The following is a 24,281-nucleotide window of genomic DNA, read 5'->3' as shown; positions in this document are numbered from 1 at the left end:
AAAGCAAGGATAAATATCAAGCCAAATGACTGAACAAAACGATTTGAAAGACTTGGGACTGGGTAGAAATACAACATTTCAGCCAGGACAGATTCAAGTAATTCAAGACATGGCTTGCAGGGTCAGGACAAGGTGAGGCAAGAATTGTATTACGAGTCAACCACAGCAGGAAAAGAGGGAGAGCTCCTGGGAAATTGTCAAAGCTCATTGCTGTGGGATATTGCCGAGTGGTTTAAACTTATGACCAAATACACAGAGAGCTTCCGCAACAGAACGTTCTAGGGAGTAGCTGGGCCACAGATAGGAAGCTGAGCACAATCAAGAGGATGCCATACTGAAGAAAGCAACAAGTCCCAGCCACCCTAACATCGCACATGCAGAGCTGGATTAAGAAACCTGTTTTTAGTACTCTAGCAAATCCTTTATGACCTAGAACAAACCATCAGACAACAACCTTACACTGACCTATGAGGAGTGAAGGCGTGGCAATTTCACCACTGCAGTTCCCACCACTGAATTTCAGATAAGCCACAGCCTTAATTACATTCAAACAGAAAAGCTTCTCTGAGCATTGGAGAGACAAGACTCTGCCCCAGATCCCAACAGTGTTGTGTGAAGTGCTTTAGTTTGGGAACTGCATTTACACAATTAACGCCATGTCTAATTTAGGTCCAAGACCAGTCAAACTACAGCATTATATATGCCTTTCTCACAGTGCGTTACTTGGAAGGGAGCTCTACTGAACTCAGCAGGACTTGGGTCAAAGTACGTTTGCTAGAATCCTATACTTGGAAGCAAGTCCCATTGAACTTGGTTACTGATGAACTTTGGAGTCAGCACAAACAGAACCAGGCTGTATGTGCACATGTACAAATATATAGTGCAGCAGTCCAGCCAAAGTTAAGCATGTGGCTAATTCTCCTATTGCCATCCATGGGACCTGACTTTGGGTCATTTTTTAAAACGCTTGTAACAGAACTGGTGAACTTTACAGCCTGCATGCTATTTTTAAAGAGTTATAGCAATAGTGATCAGTCAGCTGCAGCATGAATGCCATCTAGTGACTGAAATGTGCCTTTAGATTTCACCCAAACAAAACTGATTTTCACTCAGGCCTTTCATATTAATGGTTTATTTGCCACTTACTCCCAAAACAGCTTTCTATAAAAACCATCCATTACTTCTTGCATTTTTACCTCCTCTCTAAATTTTATATATACATATAAGATTCCAGGATTCTAGGTGCTTGGTATATATCTGAAACCTAAACCCAACTCTGGATTTATGTACCTAAATCTGGGCCAAAAGAATTGCCTAGAAAAAAAAAAATCAAGAGCATCCCCTAGTGGTGTAAATTGTTCAGCACGGCTTCCCCTCAGTGCAAACCTCCCACTCCTAGGTGGAAAATCAGCCTTATTGCTGTTTTTAACAAAATAAGCTGTCAGCTTTGGTAACTGAAATCCACACAATTGCTTTACTGAAAAGAAGTGCAAGGCCTGCACAGATTTACAAAGCAAGTATTCAAACTAAAAGTTGTAGAAGTTTGAGAAAGGTGTGCGTATCATAGGTATGTTGAAAGAAGGCCTCAACTCAATTAGGAGTCCACTGGGAACACCACTGAATCCTCAAAATGAAGGCATCAGACATTATGAGCAGCTACCTCAACTCAGTTTTGCAGGTTGGGAATGGAATTAAACAACCCCCCTTGCTGATCTTAGGTACAGTGGAGAAAAGAAAGAGGTACCCCCATCTTTTTTCCTGTTAATAGTAGCAGCGTGCATATCAATTTCCAATAAGAAAATGACACCAATGAAAACAGTTAACCCACACACAAAGTGCTTTTAAAAGGTAAGAGAGATGTCACGATGCATTCCCTAGCTCATGTGTTACATGCAGAAGTCTATAGCCATAAACAGATACTGGTAAAAAATGTGTTTCCTGTAGTGTGTATAACAGAGCATTTTTAAAAAAGTTAATCTTGGAGTGTTATGGGTATTAAGGCTGGGACTCAATTATTATAAGCAAGTATTTTTCTTACACAGATAAACACACCTCCTCTAATCTTTCAAAATTATTTAATCCAAGATAATGGAAATAAACACTGGAGAGGAGTAACTCTGTTTGGTAATGAGTCTGAACAATGATCCAACAAAGTAACATTTTATTATGTATCAATTTTATTGAAAATAAAACTGTTGCTAACAAAGAAAAAAGTTTACAAACGTAGCTTTAATGAGCAACACAGAAAGACCGCTGAAGCTGCAGTTAGCAGGGGAGAAACATTTATTGTATTTACTGTATCACACCAATACATTTAAACATTTTAGGGTTCAGTTTACAAATATTTGAAGCAGATTCCCTCATTTAGGTATGTGGAAGCCAGATAGTTTAGTGATCACAAAGTTGTTAAAGATTAACAGAGTACTACTTACTAACAAAAACAAAATCATGTTTTTTAAACCTAAGGAAAATGCCCTTTTACACTTTAGCATTAATAAATTCACATTACATGAAGCTTGACTGGAAATTTGTTTTGACAGTTTGAAAATAACCTTCCCCTATTAAATTTGACAATTTACTGCTTCTGATACTACATGTACCTGCAGTATTTAAGTGTCACACTCTGGTCGCTCTCTTTGTAATATTAAAATAAAAACTTCAGTAAAACTGGTGTATTTTTATTTCACAAAGGTTATCTCTGTAAAACAATGCCTTTGCAAGACTGCCAGGTTAAATACTCTAAGTTGCTGCATTAAAGTATCCGTTATGTTTTGATTTTTTATATCATGAAGTGGGTTATGAAACTTTGTACCCTGTCCAGATAAAATTTGGTGTGGAAGATGTACTTCTTGACTAGACCTTACTCTAAAGTAGCATTAAAAATTTCACAGCAGCATCTGCTTAACCAGATAACACATTAAAACACATTCCCTGGCTTGCTACTTTAAATGTAAATACTCGTTAAGAATAAGGAAAAATTATTCCTTCACAATTCAGATACCCACCTGTGCACTACTAAAGGATAACTGTATATTGGGAAGTTGCATGGGACTTTTCAAAACAGCATGTTAATAGACAGCTGAACTATCCATGGTGATTTACTCAATGTTAACTAGAAGATATTCTATGTGCAAACAAGAAGCACAGCCAAAGGACTCTGAAAAGTGGCACCACAGTCCATGTCTTAAATTTATCATATTCAACAATAAGGACAAAACTCCCATATGTGTACTGCTTGAGTCAGTAAGGCTTCACCTAGAGAAGTACATAGTACATGTGGGTAATTATAATTTGCCGATTTAAATTGCTTTTATTATTGGTTACAATTTATCTAACTCTATAAAGAGGGCAAGTTTACATACTCTCTTCAGAGGTCTATGCTCACCTGATGAATTGTCCCTCCCCCCACCCCCATTTGCATCTTATTCAGGCTTGTAGAAAATTTGACTTAGAAATGAAATATTTATACACCTCTCAAAATACCTTAACTGCGGCTTTCAGCAGAGCTCGACCTAGAGCGAGACCTTTTCTTGGCTGGGGGAGGAGATGGAGAGGAATTTTGCGGGCCAGAGTGGTGGTTTTTCTCTGAGCCCTTCCTTTCAGGTGTGCGGCTTCGAGAGCCCCTCTTTTCAGGGGTACGGCTTCGAGAACGAGACTTGCTTGTTGACTTGGAAGATCTTGCAGATCTAGACTTGCTGCGAGATCTTGAATAACTCCGTGAACGGGATCTGCTTCTGATAAAGATTGAACAGATCTTATGACAGTCTGTATCCAGTATTCATATTCATAAATAATTTTTTTTGTACCCAGTCTTGCATATTCCTACTACACAACTGGGTCGTCTTTTAAAATGCCATCTATAGTGGTATTTCTCCTCTAACTTTAGAGAAACATGGAACCTTTGACTTCTGTTCATCCAACAGGCAATGTTGCAGCCCAAAGTATCTTTTTCACCCTGACTCATACTTAAATGTCTACAAAAAATTTTGAGAATTTTAAGGCTCTTTTTTGATCCCTATCTCAGTACCACTGTACAGTAAACAAGCTTGCTTGGTGTAGAAAGCAGGCATAATACAGATCCCTCAGCCTGTACTCCATTTTCTCTAATTCTAATTTCTCTAACTACATACACTGGGGTCGCCAAGGTGGTGTCCTCCATCTCCCTTTCCTGCCAATTAACCATGCTGGCTGGGGCTTATGGGAGTGGGAGTCTAGCAAACCTGGGGAGGGGATCACTCTGGCTATCTCCATAAAGTTATAAAATTTAGGAATTATTTGTTTACACCAAGTGTTGTCACCCTGCATTTTTTGTCACTACCTGTGGCTCCCATCATGGAAATACTTGGGCAGAGATCCAGTTCAATCCTACCTTGAGAAGGTTTGGGGCAGCAACATTTTCCTAACATCTTGCTTCCCACCCCCTGCCCTGATTGCCATGTTTCTTGCCAAGTCCATCAGATCTTCATATATGGCGACATACCTGCGCCTTTTGCGATCTTCAATTAGCTTAATTCTGCGCCCATTCAACTCGCTGCCATCCAACTTGTCCAATGCACTCTTCATGTCACTGGATGATGCAAACTCCACCACACTGCACAGCCAAAACAAAATTGACATTTAAGTTCAAATATTATAGAGCTTATTTTCTACTTAGATTACTGAAGAGCAATGATCCTGCCCTCCTTCAATGCTCATATTCAAATTAACAGTGTTATAGTAAACGTTGGTGTGAATTTCCCAAACCCTTAATTTCAGATTGTGACATAAAGCTCCATGTACCTTCCTTAGACCTTCCACATGATCACTTATTCCTGGCCAAATAGAATGTGGCATGGTTGCCTCGGCAACCAATCTGGAAATAGAAGTGCACAGGAGTATAGTGCTTCATTTTATTCTACTGATCCTGTGTATGTTGCAACAACACTAACACCACTGTCATTGCGTTTGGAACCAATCAAGCTAACTACCTTGGGTGCCAAGTTCAAATCTTACCCTTCATTTGGATTGTTTCTGTGTGCATCTACAAAGGTAACTTCTCCAGCCTTTCTCATGAAGTCTTTCAAATCCTGCAGTAAAAGTCACAGTTCAGCTTAGAAAATGATGCATAGAACTAAAGAAATCGCGTTTAAACAGGTCTCCTTGTTATGGCTAACAATTATAGTAAACTCCCATATATTACAGCTATAATGAGAAAAATTAAGCTAATCACATTGCTCAGATATGGCAATATAACATACCATTTAAAGGATTACCACATATATTAACTATGTCACAAATGGTGTTATTAAATGCAAGCATTTGATCATAAATGAAGTCTCAGTTTACTTGTATATTAAAAGGTTTGCCTGCAAACATTCTTCCTCTTGTCTATACAAATTAAACACAAATGTCTTTATTAAGTTAATGCTAAGATTCTGTCACAAGCTGTCAAAAGGCAGAAGCACAACTTTTCTGCTTTCATCAGTTCGTGTCACAACCTCAGAGTTATTTTAACAGAGACTTGCATTTAATGTAATTGAGCTTGAGTCTATCTGCAACACTACACAACTAAGTGTTAAAGATATTTTAAAATAAGTTGTTTATGACTTATTTCTTAACCTTTACAAAGTGCCCCAAAGAATAGCTGACATTTTATAGCCATAGGCTACTTACCACAACATACCACAAGTGGTCAGATGATATAAGCAGGTACCTTAAGCAAAGAGTCGCTTGTCCAATAATTGCCTAGCAGACCAAGAGGAACTCCCTTACATGGGAGGGACAGAGGAATGGACCATAGCAATGTGCTTCAGGGAGATGTACCAGAGACCCTGAAAGCACTGGACACAGTCTCCGGAAGCGGCTCTAGAACCTGAGGTTGACCTGTGCTAGCCAATCGAGCTGTGGGCCAACCAAGATCTACATCGCCAAGATAGGTGTGTCATGGGTACCAAAGGGAAAACTCAGAACAGGCCAAGCCCTAGAAATTCAGCCACTAGGAACCCCAACCTCTTGGGTTCTTTCTCCTCCACACAAGAGAAACGAGGGCTAACCCAAAGCAAGGCTGTTAAAAGAGGTTCAAAATGAACTTGGTTAGATATATATTTGTGAAAAAAAATACAAACAAAAAGCCTAAAACTGAGCTACAGTTTACAGGATGCCTCAATTAATTTAGTGTTTAATAAAGTTCAATTTAGTTTTTACAAACTAACATGTGAATAAAACAGTCTGAAAACCTGAGCCTTTAACCTAACATGAAACAAGTTTAATAGCAGACATTTGATGGCAGGGTTCAATTCTACAACATACTGAGCACTCCAGCCCAAATTCTGCTTGATATTTATGCATGCACACCCTCTAACATGTAAAATCCAGTGATGGTGAAATTTCTAATCACACAATGAGCACAAAAGTTTTGCGCATGCCAAGATCAGGGTACTCAGCATCTGTAGGATTGAACTCTCCCCAATACAAAGTTCACAACATACAATACAAAATGATGTTCACAATACTTCAAACTGATTATATCCACAGTAAATAGGAGACAAAGCCAAAAAACATTTTCATTAATCCTTATGCAATTCAATTAGCTTTGATAGTACAGGTGAATAAACCTATAAAGGCAGGCATCTAAGTTTAAAAATACAACCATACCATGTATTTGAAATTTGATTTCTTGTCTATTGTAAGATTACGTACACTACAAACATCAAGCAAAATAGTCTGTACAGATGTTCATAGCTCAAATATGTTTCTTGAGAACTTAGTTAGAAGAACCTTAGATTAGAAGACTAAAGTAGCTTATAGCAACACCTTTCCACAGAAAGCCAAGGGATCTAGTTTCCTAGCTTTAGGCTTATGGAGACCTTGCAGCCATTAGGGGGAAATCAGCAGTAAAAACTACGTGCTATTAAAAGTTACTGGGATTCTAGATTTTGGAAGTCATAATCAATGAGGAAGAGATTGGAACACTTTTAAACACCAGAATGTGCTGGCCTTCAAAAGAAGATGTATGCACTCTCATCTTAAAGCTTGCTTGGTTGCATGCTAGGAACATGAGATGCTAGTTAGTAAGTTTTGAACATCAGGACACAATCCAGCTCGACTTCAACCTTGCCTGCGCTACTGCTCCCAGTTGTACACTTTTGCCACTTTTCGCTCTAAATTTAAAGGGCTAGTAAAAAGACACAGGACAGGCACTTATCTGAGGGCAACTGCTACAGTGAGCAGATGAGTATTAGTTTTCAAAATCCCACTAGGGTAGACAAGACAACCAGAAACTGATTTCAATGGACCTTGAAAACAGCTTTTCATTGATATGGGAAAGGATGCATTAAAAAGTGTTTCCTGTTACTATTCAAAGCTTATGGAAATGATGAAGCCAAGCATACATTATGTACTAGTTAGTGAAGGCAAAGAAATGGCCATGGAAGCAGCCTGGCAATTTTTTTTGTTTCTGATCACAACATTTGCCAGAATCTCCTCAGGATAAAGTCATGATGTTTTCAGAAAACATGTTTCTGTAAGCACTAAGTAACCTCTGAGATAAACCAATGCCTGCAATAATTTAGTGTTTCTCATACAAATGGTAATCTCACCTATCCCAAAAGCATATACAACTTTCCCATAAACCAGCAGGTAGTTTGTATCATGGCAGCAAAACAGATTTGAACAGAAAATGTTGCTTTGTGATGTAAAACCCTCAGGGGCAAAGTGATGACTTTTATGCTGTTCAGAACAGAAACATACCTTGTTTGCTTGCCTTGCCTTAATTTGCTCCAAGGCCTGATTCATTCACCGTAGATGTTCAAAACAGAACCATACAGAAGTTGCTCCACTCAGCAAGATGTTGTGTGAAGTACCTTACTAAATGGTTCTGGCTATTTTTAATTTCACCTCTGCAGAGCCAGGCAAGGTTTGAAGTGCCTTCATACAAACTGCTTTTCATAAACAGCAGTCTAAAAGCAGCGATGGAAGTGCTATCACATCAGTGAACATCAGTGAATTTTCCATTAAATTAAGAACCACACCACATCATCATACACCCACCCACCAGGCAACATCAGTGTAGCTGTATTAGACATAGCCCACCAGAGCACATACATGCTGGTCTCAAATGACCTGATGAGCTTTCCCAATGGCTGCAAATGATAATACAAGTACAGCATTTACCAACACCAGAAAGTGTACTGGGAAATTTTGTGAGATACAAGACTCAGAATGAAGCGTCACAAAAGTGACATGCATTTATAACCAATGACAACTGAAACTTGGCTGGGACCAAATAAATGAAAGACTATTCATAGTAGACAGATGGAACCTTCATGTTTAGAGACAGTATACTTTTGATATTGGGAATAAAATAAGTGTCTTTGCCTCTGAGAAATATATAAGCAGGGCATGAAGGTATCAGGCTGGCTTCTATTGGAAACTGAATACTCAGTGAGATGGCCTCTAGATACAATTGAGTAGTTCTTTAAAATAAGTGGCACTGGACTCATACCCAGGATTTTTCCCAGTGGGCCATTCCACACAGCTACTTGTAAAACAAATGCTACGTATCGGGACTCGCGTGTGTTTAACTCTCCTCCCTTTATATCTTCCCATGCCTCTCGTATGAGTGAGAGAGACTGGTTCAAATTTAGGCACTTAATAATAAATTGCCAGACAACAGGCCCACCCAGTTATTTTATAAAACTTTTCTAAAATGCAAAAAGGGGTCTGTAATGCTGATCTATGGAAAAAGTCCTGTGTTGATATCAAAAGACTTCAGGATCATAAGTCAAATGACTGAAAAACTGGTACCCTATGCATCTCACGTTTTATACTTCTCTGTAGGTTGCCCTGCGCAACTTATTGGAAAGGCAGCAATTTTAATCCTGTCAAATTACACAAGTAGTTCAATATATGTATTTTGTTCTACAGTGGACTCAACTGTTGAGTTCTGTATTTCCACACAAATAGAGAACTCTAAATGCATACGCCAGGCTTCCCTTCATCACCCATGTGAACCTCTCCATCCTACACTAAGCTCTTCATTATTCTTACAGTTCACTACATCAGCTAACAAAGGCTAACTTGCCTCAGGTTTATTTCCTATATTACTAAGCCCTGTTTCTTTACTTTCAGCTAAGGCTATTTTGCAGTATGCTAAATAGTTTGTTGTAATTATTCTCTTGACAGCTATCTTGCTCCTGAACTGTGCAATTATTTACCTGTTCCTACCCTTTCCTTCTTCCTTCGGGTTCCAAAGAAAGCCCTGTTTGACGAACACATGTTTAGAGCACTGTTAAAAAGCTAGGCATTCCCCATGTTGAAATTTAATTCAAATTAAAATGAAGACAAAACTGAGGTTAGGTAAAGTGACAAATCATGTACTGATGACAGTAGTGCTAAGATCAAGGTAATAATTGCCCCTCATTTAAGCACAACAGCAACTAGTCAAAAGGAAATTACAAGAGAACTCAGGACACCAGAATCAGCTTTAAAAAGAAAAAAAAAAATTAGTCTTCACTGTGGATGCAACCATTATACCCAGAAGTTAATAAGTGAAATATTGTTCAGGGCCTCAACAAATGTTAGCATACATGCAAGCCAAAGAGCAGAAAATAAGTCTTTAGTTTGCAGATTCCTCCTTTGTAGGAAGTGATATACACATAGATATTATTAAAAATGAAGGCTACCATAACCTAATTTAAAGCAGATTATTAAGTTGACAATATGCTACTTGCCTAAACCTATTATAAATAAATCTAATAAAAATACATTCTATATTTAACACTACTTTACTGGCTCAATGAAATCTCATTTTTTGTTTCACAACTAAATATTTAGAATGAAAGGTATGTGAAGCAGCTAAAGATTCACTGGCTAATGATAACAGAAGCTGGTGTACTTTGAAGACTTGCTGCCTTGCTAAAGAGTAGAATCAAAATGAACTTCAGGGATTATTTGGTATAGCAAACCTGCCAGACTAAGTGCCACCTAGCAAATGATAGCAACTTTTTCCAGTATACACCTGGTAAAATACTTGAATAATCTTCACTCAAGATGGTATACATAGGCTTCTCCCTACCCAAGCACATCCACACTTGCATGGAAAACATGTCAGAAACAGCTGCCAGAAAGCTGAAATATTGAAAGTGAGGATTCATTTATCCAATTTCAGCATAAATATTTTGAATCTGCATGTGAAATTCGTGTTCTAAGACAAGGGTCCTGTGGGCACCTGAAAAGCAAACTAATTTGTGGCATGAAATTTTCAGGTTTATGTTAGTCATGTACCCCTTACAGTTAAGGAAGAGTAAAAAAGCATTGTCTTTGCAAGGAAACCAAATAGAGGCAATACTTAAATGTGAAGTTATGTATATATTGAATGTTATTTAACACACACACTAGCTATGCAATGAAAGCCACAAACCTCTTTTAGAATTAAGTAATACATAAAATTTCCTGCGTTATGAACACAGAGTTCTTTTAACCATGCAGTCATTCTGTTCATTCTATTGAAGCCAGATACAAACTACAGACCTTCCCACTGAGACATGCCTTTAATTATGAAGATTATGTCTTAAAATAGATTTTTCACAATTCTTATTAGATGAGGATTATAGTTGTCCAAGAAACACTAATCAGCTCTTCAGTTTTAAAAATAAAAACATGCTGCTTAAATGCTTATTTTTTGGTATGCAAATCAAAGAACTTTAAGCCTGAGTTTTAATAAAAATGTTCTGACTGCTTTAGCTGCAAAGTTAAATTTTATGGTGTCTCCTTCAAGGGGACGACTTGTTTTTGAGAAGAAAGAAGTATTTAAGGTCAACTCCAACTCACCTGCCAGCTAACACGTGAAGAAAGATTCTCAACTATAAGCCTATGTTCAGTACGAAGAGGTGGTCCATACTGGCTACAAGAGAAACACATTTTTCCATTATTTGTTCATTTATACTTCATGCGGAAAATGAAAGTGCATTATGCTGGGACAGATTGCTTCACATTGCTCAGTAAACCAGAAAATGCTTTAGAAATTTGACTGTGTTTTATTTAAATGAGGGGAAAGGCTACTGGGCAGTTGCTTATTGTCTGTAATAGGGAAGGCAAGTGGAATATATACACAAACTGCAAGACACACACTAAATGACTATGGGGCAGTTCACGCAAGTGTGTTCATCAGTCAATGACCTCCATGTGTGCAACAGCCAGCATATAAACAGCTTTCAAAGCTATCACCTAACATAACATTTTTCAAAGACCCTACATGCTGTGAACACACATCAAATGATGAACATACAGGCATGAATCACCCCAGGAGGATGAGGCTGTGGAGACTGCATGCTTACTACAGCACTATGGTACTTCAATAAGCTGTGGGAGCTGATGCACTATCTACCCAATTTTACATGAATAAAAGATCTGGCTTACTGTCATCAAACCCCAAAATATTATAAAGTGCTAGTATGAACAACTGGAGAACTATACATTAGTTTGTTCAGGCTAGCTACCAAAATCCACTCCAAATGATGGCTCTTTTATATAATATGAAATTCAACCAACAACAAGTGCATCTTTTGGAAATTTAAGCAGAGGCAACTCCATTTCATTTGCATACCTCTAAATGCCCCACATTTTCAGAATATCCAGATCTTCAGAGCATTTAAAAGAAGTTCCAGAATCCCCCAACTGGAAGGCCGAGTCCCACTTTTCACTACTGGAAATAGTAGTCTCTTCTTGTCTGGCACCATGTGCCTGATGTCATGAACGTAACTACCATGCAAGATGCCCATGAACGTCAGTCACATATCCTACTTTAGTAAAGTTCACTTTTAGCCTCGACCTTGGATCACTCTTACTGCAGCAACATCACTGCACTAAAGAAAAGAGAATCTAAACAGCATACTTCAATATGCAAAATTAGTAGTTTCCAATGTGTTTGGTTTCTGTTTAGCACGAGAACGGCAAGAAGGCTGCCTCTGAATGAAATGCAAAAATGCAAATTTTATTTAAAAGCAATTATCAATACAGTGTCTAAACAATTTCATGAACAGATGTCTTAACAGCAGCTTGTAGTAGACACAGTGAAATAGTTTAATGTGAGAGAAACATATTTTAAAATACTATTTCCTCACATATACTGTCCGACATGCATCACAGAAATACATTCTATAATGACTGTGTATTTCAAACAAATATTGGCCTTATAGAGTCTTCTATGTAGACATCATATTTGCTTTGTCGTAGGTTCTACTGACCTTGGAGCACAACTAACTTATACAAGTAGTTCTTGTCTATAGTCCCCTAGGCTCCCAGCCAAAGTTTAAGCAAAGAGGGGCACAGTCCATTAAGCACTAGTCACACAAAGCCCATTCCATTCAGTAAGACTTGTACAGGACCAAAGTACTACAGGCTGAAACCAAACTATAACAAACTCTGGCTGCTGGCATGAGAGTACACTACTTGTGCATCACAATTATATTAATGGGCATGAAAGCTATCAAGTGCTAACCATACACCCACTAGGCAAGGTGCAGCAATAATTAATGACTTCAACAGCACACACCTCTCCTTCTTATAGCTGAAGGTGGTAGATGGAATTCAGCAATTTCAATGAAAAGATTGTTAGCATAAGATTCCTTGTACTGGTCTTACTAAAAAGGTAATGAAAGGTAGGGGAAATAACCACAGCTCATTAAGAACACCTTAAAATGTTATGCAGCTACCCCTAGAAATGTGAACTGTTAAGAATCCTGAGTGTATGGAGAATGTTCATAGTCTAAAATTAACTGTTTAACAAGTGACTTTGCAGTAAAAAGAACATATTTCTTACCTAGATCCACCCCCATAGGATTGGTAATAATTGAACCGTTGTGGGTATCTGCCTCTACCCCCTCTTCGGGCTCTGGCATGTTCAATTGTAACCCTTTAATATTAAACGAAAATGAAATATTAATATTAAATGAAAAATACATAGCTTCTTTAGCACATCCATCTTTTTCTACTGGAAACATACACAAAGCAAACAGGCATCTTCCTCCAAGCATTTCTATAAATGAAATGTAGCTATTTTGAGGTACTTGAAAACAGAAGCAAATATTTGTCTATTCAGACGTGTGTAACCAAAAAACCCTCTCATTTTTGCCAAATCTTAACTTCCTCATACATCCATCTATTGTACACAATTTAAGATGACTGAATATGAGAGAATCACATATTTCTTCCAGCTTTTTAATTGCATTAGTTTGGGGGTTGACAGAGGCTAGCGAGAAGGCCAAAGCAACAGCTGTGCTTACCACCAACCCTGCATATACAAGGAGCTGGGTGGGGGTGGCAGGTGTTTTTCTCATTTCTGCTGGGGAATAAAGATGGTTAAGAAGCAGCAGGAGAGACACGCCTGATTCTTCTTAGCTTACCAAGTCTTTGCATACACAGGCAAGACTCCAACTCCCTCCCAAACTCTAATGCTTGCCTAGTCTGGAGGAGGAAGACATCTTGCACATGAAAATATCCCTATTTCTTACCTTCTCCAACCTGTAGTGCAAATGAGTTTAGGAAGAGTGGGCATATGCATGCACACTGCTGGGCATCTTGGCAAAGAGTTCCTGGCAAGTGAATTATGGATGCCTGTATTTCTTTAAAGTTTGCAATGTAGATTTAATACAAATACTAGAAAACTCAGTAAAACAGAAAAATCTTAGAATGACTTTATTTCTGAAATTACAATAGTAATTTTAGTCCAGTTGCTTTTGGTAAATTACATATGATGCCCAGGAATATAGTTTCATGGGGGAGAAAAGGATGTTGTGCAAATTAAGACTTTTGCAAAACTCCTCCCTTTTATCAAGAACTGACTCTAGAAGGTATTTAAAGACTGAGTTAAATGAATGAAGCTGCTGGTAGCTGTCAGCCATAAAACAAACCCAAAGATGTGCAGAGGTCAAACTACAACATATGGAAAACCAGTTCCACTCTTGAGAAGCTGAAAAAAAGTATTTTATTGAGTGCAAACTTTCCCCTTGCCTCTGTTGAAAAAATGAAATATATAACCTTTTAGGTTCTCAGTAAGGCATATATGTAGACTGAATAGGCATAGAAGATAGAAAGGGTAAGTTGCCCCTGACAAAACACTGTATATTTGGTAGGTTTACAAACTACACAAATTAGAATGCTCTGATCAATATAGGGAGTCAAATCTAGGATTAACAGATGTTAGTAATCTGCCAAAAACAAAGGAAGCCCTATTTCTTGTGAGGTCTCTTTTGTTAACAGTAGGCACCAGTTTTTCTGCTCTTCAGTTTCAAAGAAAGCAGTTGAAAAAGTAAGGCGGTAATCCTGCATCCTGATCTGCTACCAGCCTTCTGCGCCCACAAGCAGCACACTAGAGATTTTTTAAAAATCAAATGCAGCAGACCATTCAATTTACTTGCGGCAGACATAATTGCAATTTATCTGCAATTAGTTGTGTGCTTTGCAGGGGATTGGACTAGATGGCCCTCAGGGTCCCTTCCAACCCTACAATTCTACGATAATTAAAGATTACCTTTCATTACACAGTTCTTTACCATTCAGTTCATAAACAGCATCATCTGCATCTCTGTGATCCTCAAATTCCTAAGAAGGAAAAGAAGGAATGAATCATGTATTCAGTTCTTTAAGAGTGAAATCTTATTGCCCTAATAGGGGATTTTTTCCATTCCTTTTTCCAGCTTATTACAGTCATGACTCTGTAACACAGAGGACAATCAACAATGCTCTTCCAGATGATCTCAGTAAGTGGACTAAGCTATACATGCTCAGGTGGTAGTAAAGATGTATTGGACCCAACTTGTATATATCAGCACAAGAGTACTGAATATGTGAGAAAGTTAACAATAATTGTAAACCCTAACTTGGAAACTAATTAAAAGAGGGTCATCTCTCCCTAAACCAGCCTGCCCATGCTTGAAGTTCATATTACGTGTTCCTCTGGCAGGAGATACTTTTCTGTGGCAACATGGCAATGGGTCTTGTCAGGAATGCCCTCCCCCCTGAGGTACAGAAGCTACTGACTCATTTCAATAACAAATTAAAACTTACCTACTTAACCATTAAATTTCTAAAACATCTATTTGCTTAGGCATTTGTGGAACATTAGTTCAACTAGCCTACATGTGTCTGCTCTGTAGTCTAAAAGAAATATTTAAATATAGGGAAGGGTAGAAATATTTTAAATAAGAAAAACAATAAAACATAAAATAGAAGACCACCAACACCTAATACAGTAGAATGCTTGCCTCTACTGTAACATCTCATGCCATTGTACAATGAAAGTTCGTTATATAGGAATCTGCCAAATACAGGTGAAATGATGTGCTATTATGAGAATGGACTCATGACTGTGTCCAGCAGCATGCACGCCTATGCTGTCATGTCATGCTGTCAAATCACACAGGATGAGAAGTGGTTTAGTGATGAATTCCTATCAGTCTTCAGACCAAACAGCCTCACACAATATGCTACAGCTGCCTAACAGAGTGGTCTGGGACTACAAAAACACCTGATATTTTCCTATGCTTCCCACTTCATCCACCTATGCCTGAAGTTAATTGGCAAGCTTTGGAGAACTGTGCATTCTGCATAATGGCATGCAGGTTGAATAAAGCATTAGTTCTGCTGTTTGCTGCTGTGATTTAGACTTATGGTCAAAAGAAAATATGGGCAAATCTAGTGATGAAGATGGTGTAAGTCAAAAGAAAAATGACCACTCACCTGGGGCAAGTAAATATTGCCTCCAGGCAAGACAACCATGTCAATGTTCCCACAAGAAGCCAGATTTGCTTATGATTCATGGTGAGCAAGCAATGTGGTGGTACATTAAGCCTGACTGCTTTTCCTGATGTGAGTGGAGAAGTAACCCATGAAGCTGTAAGATAGGCTTGGCTTTCTGTGATATCTAACTAGAGACCTTGGTTTGTAGTTCCCAAACAAGTCAGGATCTGCAAGCCAATAAAGGCTTGCAGTGATGCTGGCTTGTTTGGGAACAACAAATCAGGATCCCATATCTGAAGTCACAACAACTGCAGCTTCCTGGTTTTCCCTTTCTCTATCATGTCAAGAGATAAGTGAAGTGGGAGACATCAGGCTGCAGGTACCAGCACAGTGCACATTCACAGTATACCATTATAATCCATCAACCCTTGCTTATTGTGATGGGTAAACGCAGCCTACGTATGCAACCTCCATAAGCAGCGTTCAAAACTCCCGTTGTTCTAGGCACGTTTTGCAACAGGGAATTTCATTAGTATGAGCAGTTTCTGAGATCTGGGTGCAGTGCTGCACCTAATATTTAAGATTAAAACTGCCGCTGCTGGGACTGAGGGCATGGGAGGAGAAAATCCTCCCTGCTGGACTTCCAAGAGATCAATACAGGAAAGCTGAGAGGTTCCACCTCAGCTGGCCTTACAGAAAGGCAGTTTTGCACTTTATAGCCTCAGATTGATTTAAATAGGTTTGGTTTAAGTAGTGCATTTTAAAGTGTTATCTACCTCACTCTCTCACAGTGATGCTTAAAATCGAAACCAATTTTGGAGTGGGATCATTGAAAGACAATGAAGTCTTAGGTTTGTGAACTGGACACTCAAGGTGGGTGTCTCTGCCATCAGTTGTATAGGCCTGTAATGTGTGCTAATTGTGGAGCCAAAAAGATTTATTTATATGAAGGAAAGGGGGTGTAGGAAGAATCCAGGGCTTGTCTGCAAAGTGGAAAGAAAGGAAGACCTTTTTCTGTCTCCCCACTTCCAGCCACTCTCTGAAGACTGGAGTGACCCAAATAAGAATATTAGGAGGGCGGGCAGGAAGTATAGCTTTGTTTTTTGCAGTCTTCAGATGAGGATGAAACCATATGGAAAATGAATATATGATTTTTTTGCTGCAGTTCATTAATTTCCAGCTTTGTATAAAAAACACCTATCTAGACATTCTGTTGTGGCACCCATAACCTTAGGCTTAAGGTGCCATTTAACTCCTAGCTTTCACATCTCAGTTTCTAACACTGTTCATGAGCTCTGAAGACCCCATCTGTGGGATTCAACTTCCTGCCTTGCAGAAAAGATTTCTGCTCAGTTTAGGTCTCATTTTGGAGGTGGCACATGGAACTACTTCTCTCCCCTCCTGCATAGGAAAAACAGCTGCAAGCTAGGTTCCCTGTCTCCTGCTTGTTGAGTGGGGGAATAAAGTCACACATGCTGCCCCCAAAATGGAACTTTAACATCCTGTTTGGTAGGATGTGCACTAGTTGGGTGGACTTTTGTTCCCTATCTGTCTATTTCAGAGAGAGGAAGAAAGAATCCAAGTATCCTTTACCCCAGCTAGGCAGATGCAAAGGGGCAAGTTGCCTAGCTTGCCTAGCAAGAGAAGAGAAAATGCAAGTCCCCACAGCCCCACTGAGTTTGCTTGGATAGGCAAATACAGAAAAGAAGACTGCTGCTTTTCCTTCTGTGTTCCTCTCTCCTCTTGCTTGATAGCATGGGTCAGAAAGACGACACGAGTCCCACCAAACCTGTTGTGCTTCCCACCTAAGCAGAACTGGCTGGCTTCTTTCTCATTGAAAGAAGGATCACCTAATGGTTGCTGGAATTTCTGAATACTAAGAATCCCTCAAGATGTAAGTAATTTGTGTTCAGAGTATGCTCTCTTGGTTTTGTACGTGTAACAGAGAATTCCAGTACAAAAAGAGAACCACACAAACCTGGCTAGTTCACCTCTATTAAGAAAGCTGTCAGTTTTCCCCTTCCTTCCCCGACTTAAAACTTTGAGCGTTAACCAACCATCCTGAGTATTTACCTTAAGTTTAAGTTCCATATTTTTATTTTTATTGCGAGTTTGGGGGAGGAAGGAAAATGTAATGGCAGCAGAGAGAAATGTTGGGTTGGAGGGAGAGGCTCAGGTGAGGGAACCATGGCATATACAACCTACGGCTATGATTATTTGCAAAGCTAATTTATTTCATTCTTACCTAAAAAGCAGCCTTCCATTTTACCATATTAGCAATTTCAAAGAGGAAGTTTGCACATATTAAGAGCCATTTACAGAAAGATCTAAAAGGTTAAAGAGAAGATGGAAGTTTAACATTTCTGATATTTTGCTTAATCAGATTTCCTGTGATTTGTATGTTACAATGTAACTGCCTACAGTCATCTAGATTGGGAGGGAAATATTTAAATACGCATATACCTACCACAAAACCAAAGCCGTTTTTCAGATTGATTTCACGTATACGGCCATATCCCTTGAAAAATTTCTCCACATCTCGCTCCCGAGCATGTGGACTTAGACGTCCAACGAAGACACGACAGCCACTCATTTTAGCCTAAGCTGCAAAAAAATTAAGTTTTTGTGTTCACGTTAGGTATTTTATTATATCATTACTAAAATTCAGTCCCACAGATGTTGGACAGAAGAGACAACTGAGGACAGTGTTTAAAACATATTTCTTAAAACACTATATCATGCCAATATAGATGCAAACAACTTTAGAGTATAGTTTTATCACAAATGTACCCAATGCACACTCTCAAAACGTAGTCAAACATCCACTGCATAGAAATAAATAATTAAAACCATCTCTCACTTGGCGCCAACTCCCACTGGTGTTGGGAGCATAGAAACCCTTCAAACTGAGCTCTTGTGTAAGTCAAAAGCCACTACGCTCCACCAAAAGAAGCTGGTAGTAGATAAGGCAACACCTTAGCAGATAACAAGTTTAGGATTCATGATGTTTCTGCATCAGAGGCCGTTCAGCCTCCTTTTCATGACATACCTACCAAAAAAAACAGGGGCGGAATAATAAAGACATTTTCGCGTGCACACAAAAATATAAATGTCCAGAGAGAGAGAGAGAGATCGTGAGGAGGGTCAAAAACAAAAACAAATCTGCTCCTTCATCGTCCGTCTCAATCATTACCTTTTGAGTGGAAATGGATGAAAAGTTCGGCTGCTGAGATGCGCTTGCAAGGCCCGATCTGGAGGGATGCAAAAGCGGTTCGGGAGCAGAAGGCAGGGAGGGAAAAGGGAAGGGGAAAAGAACGAGAGTGTTAACGGCAGATGCTCGACAGAAGTGGAGACGAAGACGAGGGGGCGCCTGGGGGGGGGGATGTGGGGAGAGGGAGTCCTCACCCGGGACCCAATGCAGGGAACGGGCGCCGCGCAGGGCCCAGGCAAGGCGGAGCTTCGGCCTCGCAGCCTGGCTCCGCTCCGTTTACCACAGCAGATAAAACGGAGCCCGCTGGCTCTTATTCCCCGACGCCACAGGCCGCCTCGCTCTCCCACCCGCCCCTGCTCCGGCTCGGCCCCTCTCCCGGGTGAGGAAAACCGCGCACTCGCCGGCGGTGCCAGCGTCCAACGAAACTCGCTTACCTCCCGTGTGCGGACGCGACGCTCGCTTCAGTCCGCCAGAGAAAATGGCGGCGCTACTTCCCTGAGGAGGAGCCGCGGAGAAGGCGGCTGCGACTGCGCAAAGCCCCCTTTCTCTCCAACCGGCTTGCGGACTGCGACTCCCAGAAGGCAACGCGCCAGAGGCCGCGGTTTGAACGCCTTTGCTGGACGCGAATGGAGGGTCCGCTGCCCCGCTTGGGAGTTGTAGGCGGCTGCCGTCGCGAAGGGGCCTTGTGGAGAGCGGGGCTTGGTAGAGAGGCAGGCCGGGAGGTGTTGTCCTTCCGAGGGAGAGAGCTTAGGCAATCGGCTCTCGCGAATGGCGATTGCGCCATTTCAGGACGTCAGTGCGGGCGGGGATACAAACCATGCTTCTCTGCCAGGCTAATTCATCCAGAGCAGCTGCCGGGCTCTCCTTGTGCACAGTGTTTACGTATGCAAGCTAAGGTCCTTGTCCTTCGCTGCAGTTGGGTGCTTTCAAGCCATAAAAAAAAAAGCTTACTTTGAATTATTTCCTGCTGAAAGCCTGAGCTGCGTTTTCTTCCTGAAGTGATACAAAGGGCTTTTGTTTATAATACTGTAGCTATATAATTACCAGAGGCATGGCAGATTAATAAATATATTCAAAATAAAAAAAATTCCTTCCAGTAGCACCTTAAAGACCAACTAAGTTAGTTCTTGGTATGAGCTATGGTATTACTTGGTATGAGCTTGGTATATATAGAAGTGTATCTGAAGAAGTGTGCATGCACACGAAAGCTCATACCAAGAACTAACTTAGTTGGTCTTTAAGGTGCTACTGGAAGGAATTTTTTTTATTTTGACTATGGCAGACCAACACGGCTACCTATCTACTAATAAATATATTGTTACTTGCCCCTAGCTCATGGGGAAGGGGTGGGGGATGGGATTCTATACCCTTTTAAAAAAGAAAAAAGCTGGGAATCTAGTGATTGTGGTTCATCCCAGGGAAGAGGGAGTGACTGCCCCCCTTGCAGATGCTCACAGACCAATAGCCTAAATCAAAACAAAGCAATTTCATTCAAATGATTATAAAATGCCTTTCTCTCTATTTTGCATTAATACTTTGAGGGTGGCGCAGGAAGGCAAATGCACGAGAATTGTCACCTGTCTGATATTTTGATCTGGGGTAAATGTTGTGCAAGAAAGATTACAGGGTGGGGGGAGTAGAACCAAGATGTTGTGCCTCATTACATATTAATGAACACAGTTGGCACACAGGCTTTTCAACATTTCCACATCACTAAAAGCTAAATATGCAACACAGCATTTCCTTATCAAAATAGGTCAGAAGATTTTGTTGCTTTGTTTTAACAAGACTACTTCAGATCTTTCTGAGGTACGCGGCCTCTGAGGAATGGTTTCCCCAGTTTTGGCACGAGGCAAAGACAGTTTTGTTTTCCCAGGCATTTCGGCAACGTCAGTGATATTGTATGATATTGTTACATCAGTTTTTAAATACCATTTTTAAAATTTCTTAATTGCATTTTTTTTTTACTGTAAATCACTTCGGGATTTTTTTTAGTGGGGAGCAATATACAAAGTTAATAAACCTAAACCTTGGCTTTCCAAAACATAACTGGTTGCCACATACATAGCAGGTTGCTCCATAAAAGGATGCCACCATATTGGTTTTTCCCAACCCATTGCAAACCATTGCGTAAGCTGAGGATGGGCAGAGACTTTTCATATCACTACTGTGCCAAATGGACAATAAATGTAATAACTGGTGTGTGGAGTAACATTCTCTTGGCCCACATAGGTCCTGCCAGTCACAGACTGTACTAATGCTGCATGTGATAGCACAACCACAATTAAGTGGCTTCTTCTTTGCCAAAGTGTATATGAATTGGCTGTGATAAGAATCTCTTGTTGATTCCCTGCATACAAATGGCTCCTTTTCTTTTCACCAACGTGTGCAGCCAAGTACTCCGTGACTGACAAAGGTGGCCTTGTTTTTATAGGCATTGGGAAATGACCACAGTGCTGCTTGCTATGCCGAAGTTCCCAATCTCCAGGCAGGTCTGGGAAGGTGCCTGTCTGAAACCCTGGGGAGCTGTTGCCCTGATAGAGTAGCTGGTGTGGAACTGGGTGGACTCCAAACATTTCTCGGTGTACATGACAAATACCACAGAAATCTGTTACACATTTTCACCTAGTCATAATATTGAGGGCTTACTTGGAAGCTTGCTTCTTTACTTCCATGCCACCAAATGACAGGCTACAGGTGAGCAGAGAGCACCAATGTGCTGGGATCTTAAGAGAGGATGTGTGCGGTTCTCTGGCCTCAGAGATACAGACAGACAGACAGACAGACAAGCATTTTATTTATGCCCCATTGGGGTAACTGGCAGTCATCTATCTATACTGGGAAATGTAAATACTGGCATTATAGCACTGCCAGGATTAAAATTACAAAATACCGGTCTATGATTGGTGCCTGGTAAATCATGGGTTGTAAAGATAGAATCTGGTGGATCAGGATAGTGTGGAATGAGGAAAGAAATTGCTGGTTTACATAAGCAGAGCCAGGCACCTGGAGCTGACAGTGTGTGTGTGTGTGTGTGTGTGTCCCCCGTTTACCAAATTTTCACCCCAACTTTACTGATTGTTTTATAAAAAGGTAAAAGACCCCTGACAGTTAAGTCCAGTCGCGAACGACTCTGGGGTTGTGGCGCTCATCTTTCTTTAGTGGCTGAGGGAGCTGACATTTGTCTGCAGTTTTTCCTGGTCATGTGGCCAGGATGACTAAGCCACTTCTGGCGAAACCAGAGCAGCGCACGGAAATGCTGTTTACCTTCTTGCTGGGGGGGGGTACCTATTTATCTACTTGCACTTTGACGTGCTTTCGAACTGCTAGGTTGGCAGGAGCGGGGACCGAGCAAACAGGAGCTCACCCTGTCGTGGGGATCTGAACCACCAACCTTCCGATTGGCAAGCCCTAGGCTCAGTGGTTTAGACCACAGCACCACCCGTGAGGTTAGCAAAATTCTGCCCAACTGGTAACACCAACATACTTGGGGACACTGTTTAATAGTGGCTACTGCTGCCCTCCGTCCAAGAGACCCCTTTGACTGATACTGCCTAATCCAGTAAGATTACCTGTACATGGTGGGAAATATTGTATCCTCAGCCTCCCGTTCAACCTGTCAGCAAAGGTGCAACAGGGTCCTCTGCCTCCTGAGGGGCAAGATGGTGGGAGTAGAGAAGAGCTTAGGCTTTGCTCTGGGCCTGCAAGTTTGTCTGCTTGGAGAATGTGTGTGTGTGTATGTATTTTTTGTTATTATGATATGTATTTTGTATTTTTATACTGTAACATCCCTGTGATCTTTGGGTGGAGGATGACATATAAATTTTATGACTGATAATTAATAACAACAACAACTATGGAGTCTCACCAAACTCACCTTTCAAAATAGTAGTGGGATGTTAGCATCCCTGCACTCATCTTCTCAGAAGATGGGTAAAAATGCATGGCAGCATATGGCATGCCACAGTGCCCACCCCCAAGCTCTGTAGAAACAGCTCAGCTAACATCCTTCTGGCTCTTCCACTGTTAGTTCTAGCAGACAGGTCTGTACTATTCAGCCACCTGCTGCTACCTCCCATCCTGTCCCATAGCTCCTAGAATGCCCTATCAGCAACATCTCAGCTTCTGCCCCTCCCACATTAATAGGCCTCAAACCAGTTCTGGCTACTCCTCCTTTTATCCACCAGCCTTTCTCTGCAGCTGAGGTTTATCAGATGATACTCCCAGTTTCCTCCTCTTCTGATGCTCAGCCTTAGGGACTGCCGTACCCTCTCATTCCCCCATCCCCAATCTGCTCCAGATGAACACGGGGTGGCGGGCAGGAGAGGAAGAGAAAGCTTTGTTTTGCGCACATCTATTGTGCCACTGGAGCTGCAGCACTGAATATATATTTCCCTCCAAAGGGCCTTTTGGATGCTTAGATTTCATAATGGGCAGGTGAAAAAGAGGAGTGTTTCTGCATCTTTAACTGCCCTGAGACCTGTGGGTATATACTGTATACACATATACATACCTGAGTGGAAAAGGGAATTTCAGTAAGGTGCAGGATTACAGAGAATAAGAGATGATTCTCCAGTACTACTAAAGATGTGTGTTGTGCCTTAGGGGAAATTTACGGTATATTCGACCTTATAGGCTGCAGACCAAATGCCAATGAGAGAACGGAGTAGAAATCATTTTGTTCACCTGAGATACATATAGTATGAAAGTAAAGCAGCTGAAGTGGGTATGTGCAGAAAGGTAGTGAATTGTCAAGAAGCTAATTTCTCAAAGATGTTTTAAAACATGCATAAAAGGCCTGCTAGAAGCAAAATATTTTAATTTTATTGCTGCTGCTGTATTTGTATACAATATTGTAATGGCCTTCCAGTTAAATAATAAACTGATACCATCACAGCAAAATTTAAAAGTGAGGGTACTCTGAAGCAAAGTTCTTATTAACCAGCCTTCGTGCTACTTGGATAACCACAGACAAATATAGGTGTCCCGTGTGAATTTGCAGATTATTGCTCAATAGGGATCTTGTTCTTGGAACAACAATTAAATTACAGTACTGCAGCAAGAATCCCGATCATTTACACAGGCTCAGATACCTTTGGGGAAAAACTGGCAATAGAGAAAAACATTTGTTCCTAACAAAGATGAGAGAGAATGTGTGTCTTTAAACAGACACTTCAGCACAGTGCTGCCAGCTTTTCACAGTGGTACTTCCTCTTGTAAAATCTTCAGGTTTCTATTCACCGTCCTTCAAAGCTTCCCTTTCCCCCTCACCCCTGTGTTTAAGAATATGTTGATACACCTACAGAGATGTGGATACGAGAACAAAAACATACACAAAAGCTGGAAGAACATC

The 24,281-nt window shown here is 40.5% G+C and overlaps 1 protein-coding gene across 2 annotated transcripts; it reads right to left on the bottom strand.

The window, feature by feature from the left end:
• Window positions 1-2,267: 2,267 nt before the first annotated feature.
• LOC309534551 (serine/arginine-rich splicing factor 5-like) lies at window positions 2,268-19,507 on the bottom strand. 2 transcript variants are annotated; one of them, XM_082226797.1, is made up of 9 exons: window positions 19,363-19,507; window positions 18,911-18,968; window positions 18,185-18,321; window positions 14,510-14,580; window positions 12,800-12,892; window positions 10,810-10,882; window positions 4,993-5,066; window positions 4,481-4,591; window positions 2,268-3,734 (listed from the first exon to the last, which is right to left on the bottom strand). In XM_082226797.1, exons 3-9 carry the CDS (start codon window positions 18,308-18,310, stop codon window positions 3,485-3,487), a joined length of 798 nt encoding a protein of 265 aa, XP_082082923.1. In that variant the 5' UTR covers window positions 18,311-18,321; window positions 18,911-18,968; window positions 19,363-19,507; the 3' UTR covers window positions 2,268-3,484. The 2 variants fall into 2 exon arrangements, with proteins under 2 accessions (XP_082082923.1, XP_082082924.1); XM_082226798.1 differs by lacking the exon at window positions 19,363-19,507 and adding an exon at window positions 19,123-19,264.
• Window positions 19,508-24,281: the final 4,774 nt, after the last annotated feature.

Source organism: Podarcis vaucheri (genome assembly GCF_965113315.1).
Source record: "Podarcis vaucheri genome assembly, chromosome: 1".
Taxonomy (NCBI): domain Eukaryota; kingdom Metazoa; phylum Chordata; class Lepidosauria; order Squamata; family Lacertidae; genus Podarcis; species Podarcis vaucheri.
The sequence above is the reverse complement of the archived record's forward strand: the minus strand, read 5'-3'. Positions and strand labels throughout refer to the sequence as shown.

What these genes read in the sequence shown, in the direction of transcription:
- LOC309534551 (XM_082226797.1), bottom strand. Translation starts at nt 18,310, where the DNA reads ATGAGTGGCTGTCGTGTCTTCGTTGGACGTCTAAGTCCACATGCTCGG. An exon ending in AAAGAACTGTGTAATGAAAG is followed by an intron (nt 12,893 to 14,509) that starts GTAATCTTTAAT and finishes TTAATATTAAAG; the next exon opens with GGTTACAATTGAACATGCCA. An exon ending in TCCTATGGGGGTGGATCTAG is followed by an intron (nt 10,883 to 12,799) that starts GTAAGAAATATG and finishes TTTCTCTTGTAG; the next exon opens with CCAGTATGGACCACCTCTTC.